General features: G+C 45.0%; 1 protein-coding gene across 6 annotated transcripts in view; it reads left to right on the top strand.

Annotated features, from left to right (window-relative positions):
* The first annotated feature begins 217 nt into the window (after positions 1–217).
* CAPN3 (calpain 3) overlaps positions 218–8,633 on the top strand; it is a 55,588-nt gene continuing 47,172 nt past the window's right edge. For 3 of the 6 annotated variants that reach the window (XM_008059377.2, XM_008059366.2, XM_008059362.2), the window contains exon 1: positions 218–846. In XM_008059377.2, the coding sequence (XP_008057568.1) occupies positions 538–846 (309 nt within the window). In that variant the 5' untranslated portion in view covers positions 218–537. The remainder of the gene's footprint in view (positions 847–8,633) is intronic. The other 3 variants (XM_008059412.1, XM_008059401.1, XM_008059390.1) reach the window with 1 other exon arrangement.

The raw sequence follows: 8,633 nt of genomic DNA, 5'->3' as shown, positions 1-8,633 counted from the left end.
CAATCGAGTCTGTATATTCAATAATGTGTCAGTAGTTCTTGGCTAGTTTCCAATGTTCCCCTCACTCCTATATTCTCATTTCGTGACAACGCCAGCACTCCACGGCAGCGCAGAACCGTCCCTCGCCAGGTTCTCCTCCCTCTACTGTGCAGTCTCTCTTGCCCTCATATTCACAATCTTCCTCACATCTATTTTTAGTTTTCCTGGCTCTAGCTCCTTAAGGCCACTGAAACACAGTCCTCACTCTCTCTCCCTCTGGCATGCATGCTGCTGGTGGGAGCCCCCAGGAAAAAAACTGCTTTGGAAATCCTTTAATGTTCCTTTCTCGGGAAAACGGGTGGCTTCAAGATCACAGTTCAGTGTTTAGGATGCAAGGAAGCTGGACGACCTTCTGATGGGCTTTCAACTTTGACCTGGATGTGGACTTTTCTCTCTCAGATGACAGACTCTAACTTCCCGTTGGCAGTTGCTTCCTCTTCTTGAAGGTAGCTGTATCTTCTTTTCTTTAAAAACCTTTTCCTTCCAAAGTTGCCTGCCATGCCGACTGTCATTAGCCCATCTGTGGCCCCACAGACAGGGGCTGAGCCCAGGTCCCCAGGGCCGGTTCTTCACCCAGCCCAGGGCAAGGCCGTAGAAGCTGGCAGCGGAAACCCAAGTGGCAAATATTCAGCCATCATCAGCCGCAATTTTCCTATTATCGGAGTGAAAGAGAAGACATTTGAGCAGCTTCACAAGAAATGTCTAGAAAAGAAAGTGCTTTATGTGGACCCTGAGTTCCCACCGGATGAGACCTCTCTCTTTTTTAGTCAGAAGTTCCCCATTCAGTTCGTCTGGAAGAGACCTCTGGTGAGTAGCTTCCTGGATGCCGGGTGGGTTTTGCCCCACAGAGAAGTCCTCCCACTCAGCACCTTCTGCAGCTCAGCTGCATACACGGACACTGGGGGAAGGATCCTGGCATCAGCTTCACTGTGCTCTGTCCTCAAGTGCGAACGGGAGGAGAGGAAAAAGTCTTGGATATTTCACCCGATTCGGCAAAATCCACATGGGGAGGCGGGGCTAATTCTCATTCTCTTGCTCTTGCTCTTTGGGGGGGGTAACTTGCTTTCTCTCTTTCTGAAAAAAAATCGTGCTTTTTTATCAAAGTGATTGGAACTTAGTTTAATTTATTCTATTAAAATTAGTGTTCATTCCCCAGAACAAATTCCAGACAGTCCAGATCTATCCTCTGTTTCAATATCTTGCACCTTTGTAAGATTCCTTCATTTCTTGGGTTAAATTGTGATGTCATTCTTCAGTTTGCCAGTGGCCTTGTCTTTCTGAAACACAAAACCCCTAGAAAAAGAAGAGTGGTAGGCAAAGAAACCTTTTTCATGTATAAAATGTTAGTGTTAGAGGGAAAGACCTAGCAATTGTTCTTGTCCATCTACCTCACCTCGTAAACGAGGAATTCAAGGCACACCAGAGTGAAACAGATACAGTGAGCACATGACAGAACCCGGATTAAAACTCCTTCTCTCTTTGGGAACTCTTCCAGCCTCTGGATTTCATTTATAGATATCTACCAGAAGGAAAATCATATTCCCCTGTCTCCCTTCTCTGATCATGCCTTCAGTACAACTCTTGTTCTTAATTCAATATTTATTGAGCATCTACTAGTGCCTGACACTGGGCAAGCAACTGGGGAGATAGCAGTGATAAGAAAGACAGACATTCCTGCTCTCTTGGAGCCTAGGGTCCTGAGGGCAAGATCGGCCTTGAATGAGGGTGATGACTGTCAGGAGACAATGTTGAGGGTGCTGCGGGATCATGTGGCAAGGATAGCTCACATAGTCTAGGGAGAGAAGCACTCCCTGGGAAATGATGACCGACTGAGACTCAGTGCTATTCACCAGCTGTGTTTTTCTTTATTAACCTGAGATGGAATACCACAGAGATGCCTTTCCCTTCATGACAGCTTCATGGTAAGGCCTATAACTGTCCAGAAGGCCCTCAGTATAGAGGGCCTTCTGTCCTGCTGCCAGAGTACTTGGACATGTCACAGCGCTGCTGAAATATCTTTAGGGATGCACCTTCTCCCTTCCGGACAAATCCAAACTCCTTAACCGAGCTACTGGCCCTTGTCAACTGGCTCTTGCCTATGTCTAGGCCCATCTCTCCCCTCTTTCCCCTGAACCTGACACACCAGCAGCGCTAGGACATTCAGGTGCTCTATTGTTCCAGGTCTTCTCATACCTGCAGCCTTTGCTCATGCTGTTCCTGCCTGGCATGCCCTTCTGGTTCTTATCTGATGTGCTCTTCTGCACTCTCTCCAAAACTCTGCTTAGGTGTCACTTCCTTCAAGCTTTCTCATGACTATTCCCCTCTTGCTGAGAGCAGGGACCATTCCTGTTCATCTTTGGGGCTCTGTTTTACAGCACAGGCCAGGTCAGTGATTAAAAACTCACACCTGAGGGCCTTGACCACCGAGACAGGACAGCCCGTGTTCTAAGGCAGGGAATTCTAAAAGCCCTTTCTCATACTACTGCAGAGCAAGGAAAAAACCAAAACCTACAAATACTGTTTTCAGTGAAGTCACTGGTGGACTTGAGTCTTAAAGCTAGACTTATAAATTAATAAAAATGTCTTAAGAGTCTGTCATGCTCTAGGTACTAGAGTGGTCCTGAAACTTATACTGTCAGTGTCAGTGAATGAAATGAGGAGCATCAGAAGATCTGTCCATTCCAGACTGCACTCCCACCACCACCAGCACCATCAACAAACATCCTGGATTTTTTACTGAGCCGCTCAAGGCCCAGACAATAAAGACCATACTTGGATGAAATACCCATATGTTCTCCTGGGGTAAAGATCACGGGAAGGCTTCCTATTGGGTTCATTAACATAAATTACTTTACAGGTGAAGTGATTAAGGTCCAGAAGGGGCAACTGACTTATCTACATACAGTCACACAACAAGTTGACTGAGGATGAAATGACTCCAGAACTTTCTGAACTGTAAAGTACTTTTGGAGACATCAGTTTTCCCGGAACGTCTTTGGATGTAGTGACTTTTTCAAGGCCTGAGCAGTCTGAAAAGGAGACTATGTCCTGTAAGTAAAAGCACCAAGCAAGCAAATCAAGGCCTTTCTGCTTTTACTATCTAAGGCACAGAATCATTGAAAACTAATCTGAATTTTTTCAACAATCAAGTATTATTTATTACAGTTACAATGATGATGAAGATAGTAATGATATAGGGAGAATTATTCATGGCCAACTATAATTCTAGTTACAATAATATGCTGTACTTCCAGCCTTTCCCTCCTAAAAGAAAGGAGACTCCAGCCCCCTGTCCCTGGCACACCTGTCATCTCCCCTCACACTTACCAGTGCTACCTCACTGCCTTTCTTCCTCCATTAGGGAGCACCATGTGTTGAGTTTCCAGGTCAAACAATCTGATTCCTCTAGCCTGTCCTGATATGATCTGTTTCTAGGATCAGAAAGCAAACAAACCACAATCGTTGAGCCTAGGTTTCTTGATGACAGATCCCTGGGTAGAATAGAATGGCTTCTAGAACAGGGCTTCTGGGATACTGGATGCCCAATATGCTGGGGATATGTGGGGGCTTGGGAGCGTGTTTCATTCCACATGGTGGGAGCTTCCGTTGTATGTCACTCCCGGCACCTGTCCTCCCCTTGGTGGGTTTGTAGAGAGAACTTGACCTCAAGCCCAGGTCTTGCCTTCCATCTTTTTCTTGGAAGCAAACTGCCTGCTAGAAGCCTGACTTCTGCTCTCTGCTCTTCCTTGCAGCAAATTTTCCAGAGGCAGGCCCCATGGGGAGTCATGCAGGGGTCCTGTACCACCTGGGACTACATGGCTAATAATAAAGATAATGGCTAATCTTGAGTGGGAACTTACCGTATGCCAGCAGCTATTCTAAGTGCTTCCCATGTATTAACTTAGTTTATCTTCACAATAACCCTGTGAGGTAAGAATTCCTTTTTTTTATTTTTATTTTTTGAGTTGGAGTCACCCAGGCTGGAGTGCAGTGGCAAGCTCCTGATCACCCCAGTGTCAACCTGCTAGGCTCCGGCGATCCTTCTGCCTCAGTTTTCCAAGTAGCCCGAACTATAGGCATGCGCTACCACGCCCGGTTAATTGTTGATTTATTGTAGAGATGAGGTCTCGCCAAGTTGCCAGGGCTGGTCTTGAATTCGCGGGCTCAGGCAACCCACTTGCCTCGACCTCCCAAAGTATTGGGATTACAGGCTGAGTTACTGAACCCGGCCAAGAATTCTTATTGTCCCACTTTACAAAAGAAGAAACTGCATCTCGGAAGGATACATAACTTGCTCCAGATCTCCCAGTTAGTGAAGGTAGAGCCGGGATTCGAACCCAGGTAATCTGACTCTAGAGCCCTACTCTTAACAATGAAATCTGGGATGGGGGGAAAAAAACCAATGAAATCTATCTAATTCTGGGATTTAAATGTCAATATAAGCTTTTCTCAGCAATAAATGTAACATTTTGGATTCCCATCTGCACTATACTTTTGTCTTATTCCTGTATTGGTTCAAAATTTAGGTATGGAAATTAGGTGTCAGAACTTTTAGAAGTATATGTATATACCCCAGAACACTGGAAATATAGTATAAAACTGCCATTTTAAAAACTCCTTATATGGCCATTGCTTTGTTAAACTCTGGTGTGTCCATGTAGATCTTTGAGCTGTAGATCTTTGGCTGTCATGTTTCTTGGCTTTGGCCCCCTCCCTGTCTTGGAGAGGTGAATCTTCTCTCTCTCTCCCCCCCACCCCACTTGCCATTGTTTTGCTAAGCTATGGTCTGGCCACATGGCTCCTTGAGCTGGGGTCACCAGGTTTCCTAGCTTTGGCTCTCTACCCTACCTTGGGGAGGTGAATCTCCTCTCTTTTTCTCTCTAATTTACTTTCTAAACAAACTATATTTTCTAATCTAAAAAATAAAATAAAATAACTTCTTATAGATTTCGGTGCAAAAATGTCTGGGAACTACATACTTCCTTCAGCCGCTCCAGATGGATGTCTTTCTTTCTTGATGTAAAGGTTTTAAAGGGAGAAAGATGCCCCCATCTCCTCCAATAATCTACAGCTTGTAACTTTCACAGTCTGAAAGTTCATCCTTATTTCTAACCAGAACTCTTCCAGGGGCAAATGTAGTGCATTATCTCTGGCTCTGACTAGAGGACAATGAAATAGAATCAGTTGGTTTCCTTTACATAGTAATCCTGTCTATTCCTTTTTCTTTCTTTCTTTTTTTTTTTAAGAGATTAAGTCTTATAGCCCAGGTTAGACTCAAATTCCTAGACTTAAGCAATCCTCCTCCCTCAGCCTCCCAACTAGCTGGGACTACAGGCCTTTCCTGATCTTAGAGCATATCACCCTTCCTTTAGTTGCTTCAGATCAAATAGTCACAAAACTCCTTTTACTTTGCCCTATAGGTGTGATTTGTCCAATAATGAGGATGTTAGTGTTTTGATCCATATATAGTCATTCCTGGTTATTCACAGATTCCATATTTACAAATTCGCCTGCTCCCTAAAATTCATTTGTATACCTAAAATCAATCCTTGAGGTGCTTTTGCAGTCATCTGTAGGCATGAACAGAGCTGTGTAAAAACTGAGTCACCCTATACGCATGTTGCCAGCTAAAGTTGAACAAGCAAAAATAAGTCTTTTTCGTGGTCTATTTTAGAGCCATATTTTTCTCATTTTTGTGCTTTTTGTTGGCAATTTTGATGTTTAAAATGACTCCCAAAGCTGGGTATAGTGGCACACACCTATAATCCTAGCTACTTGGGAGGCTAAGATGGGAAGATTGCTTGAAGCCAGGAGTTTGAGACCAGCATAGGCAACATAGTAAGACCTCGTCTCTAAAAAAATAATAATAAAATAGGCCAGGCTCGATGGCTCAGCCTATAATCCCAGCACTTTGGGAGGCTGAGGTAAGTGGATTGCCTGAGCCCACGGGTTGGAGACCAGCCCAGGTAACTTGGCGAGACCTCGTCTCTACAGTAAAATTAAAAAATTAGTCATGCATAGTAGTGCATGCCTGTAGTTCTGGAAACTCAGAAGGCCGAGGTGGAAGGATCGCCGAAGCCTGGCAGTGCGACGCTGGGGTGGCCATTAGTGTGCCACTGCACTCCAGTCTGGGCAACAGAGTGAGACTCCAACTCAAAATAATACTATAATAATAATAAAATAAAATATCTCCCAATCGTAGTGCTGAAGTACTGTCTAGTATTCTGGGAGGCTGTGTTGTGCCTTCGTTCAGATATGAGTTACAGTGCTGTTCGTTATGAGTTCAATGCTAATAAATCAATAATATATTTTAAATAAAGTGTCTTTAAACAGAAACACATGTAACATAGGTTAGGTACTGATTGGTTAATGAAAATGTGACCAGAGACTCACAAGAAACTAACCGTGTATTTCCCTTAGGAGCAAAGGTTCAGTATTTGTTAATCCAGTGTTCACAGCAATGTTAAAAACATAACTACTGAGAATAATGAGAATTGACTGTACTTCATGTGCTCTTTATTCTTAAACATTAAAATTTGAAATAATACTCTATTAAAGAGTGTGATCAGCCGGGCTCGGTGGCTCAGCCTGTAATCCCGTGCCTTTGGGAGGCTGAGGTGAGTGGATTGCCTGAGCCTGCGGGTTTGAGACCCGCCTGGGCAGCGAGACCTCATCTCTACAATAAATCAAAAAATCAGCTGGGCGTGGTAGCGCATGCCTGTAATTCCGGCTACTCGGAAGGCTGAGGCGGAAGGATCGCCGGAGCCCAGCAGGTCGAGGCTGCGGTGGCCGGGAGCGGCCACTGCACTCCAGTCTGGGTGACAGAGTGAGACTCCAACTCAAATAAATAAATAAATAAAATAAAGAGTGTGGTCAGGGTCAGACACAGTGGCTCATGCCTGTAATTCCAGCACTTTGGGAGGTCGAAGTGGGAGGACGGCTTGAGAGCCCAGGAATTCAAGACCAGCCTAGGCAACATAGTGAGACCTTGTCTATACAAAAATCAAAAAAATTAGCTGGACACGATGGCACACGCCTGTAGTCCCAGCTATGTGGGAGGCTAAGGCAAAAGGATTTACTGAGCCCAGGAGTTCAAGGCTGAGGTGAGCCATGATCGAGCCACCGTACTCCAGCCTGGATGACAGAGTGAGACCTTCACTCAAAATAAATTTTTTTTTCAAAAGAGTATGATCAGTAGGAAGAATTGCAGTGTGTTTCGATCCACTTCAGCTATTCTTCCTTTTTATGTTCAAATGGTCCCATCTTTGGACGGCAGGACCACCTTACCCATTGCCTGTATCAGCTGACATTACCCCATTAATCATTGATAGCTTCCTTGTTTTCTGGCCACAACAAAATGTCCTGGGCTCATCTTTTATTAATGCATTTCTTGCCCCAGACTTGGAATGAACCATTGTTTCAAGGAATATGACTCCTTTAGGTCTGAAATGGCGTGAAAAAAAAAAGACAACTAAATTCAGAACCAAGCAGACCTGCTTTGAGCCCTGCCCTACACTAAAAAGTCACATAAACTTTCCTCTTTTGTGTGTGTGTGTGTGTGTGTGTGTGTGTGTTGGAGTCTCACTCTGTCACCCAGGCTGGAGTGCAGTGGCACACTAACGGCCACCCCAGCATTGACCTGCCAGGCTCCGGTAATCCTTCCGCCTCAGCCTTCCAAGTAGTGGAAACTACAGGTGCTTGCTACTACGCCTGGCTGATTTTTTGATTTATTGTAGAGATGAGGTCTCGCCAAGTAGCCTAGGCAGGTCTCGAACCTGCGGGCTCAGGCAATCCACTCACCTCAGCCTCCCAAAGCGCGGGATTACAGGCTGAGCCACCGAGCCCGGCTTGTTTACTTATTTTTTTGAGATGGGGATCTCACTGTATTGCTCAGACTAGTCTCAAATTCCTGGGCTCAAACAATCCTCCTGCCTCGGCCTCTCAAAGTGCTGGGATTATAGGCATGAGTTACCACATCCAGGAAGTCATATAAACTTTCTGAGTTTCACTTTTCTGTGATGAGGATAAGGATATTCTCATCCTATGGCTATTCTAAGGTAATGTATTCAAGGTAATGTAGCAATTACTATTCGTATAGGCAGCAAACGGCAGGAGTATAACACAATGATGGACACCACAGGTTTTGAAGCCAGACAAACTTGATTCAAATCCCAGTTCTACCCCATTACGATGTGATCTCGGGCAAGTTACTGACCATTCCTAGGTCTCAGTTTCCGCTTCTGTGAAAAGAAAATGAAAATTCCTACTTTCATAGAGTTGTGAGGATTAAATGAGATACTATATATGACATCTTAGCACAATGAGTCAATTACCATAGTGATGATGGTAATTGAAAGACAAAATGAGGCCGAGCTCGGTGGCTCAGCCTGTAATCCGAGCACTTTGGGAGGCCGAGGTGAGTGGATTGCCTGAGCCCGCGGGTTCGAGACCCGCCTGGGCAGCAAGACCTCATCTTCTACAATAAATCAAAAAAATCAGCCGGGCGTGGTACCGCATGCCCTGTAATTCCCGCAACTTTGGAAGGCTGAGGCGGAAAGGATCGCCGGAGCCCAGCAAGTGAGGCTGTGGTGGCC

The sequence above is a fragment of the Carlito syrichta genome, unplaced genomic scaffold, assembly GCF_000164805.1.
Source record: "Carlito syrichta isolate Samal-C Ts95f unplaced genomic scaffold, Tarsius_syrichta-2.0.1 Scaffold91562, whole genome shotgun sequence".
In the NCBI taxonomy this organism is placed as follows: Eukaryota; Metazoa; Chordata; class Mammalia; order Primates; family Tarsiidae; genus Carlito; species Carlito syrichta.
The sequence above is the reverse complement of the archived record's forward strand: the minus strand, read 5'-3'. Positions and strand labels throughout refer to the sequence as shown.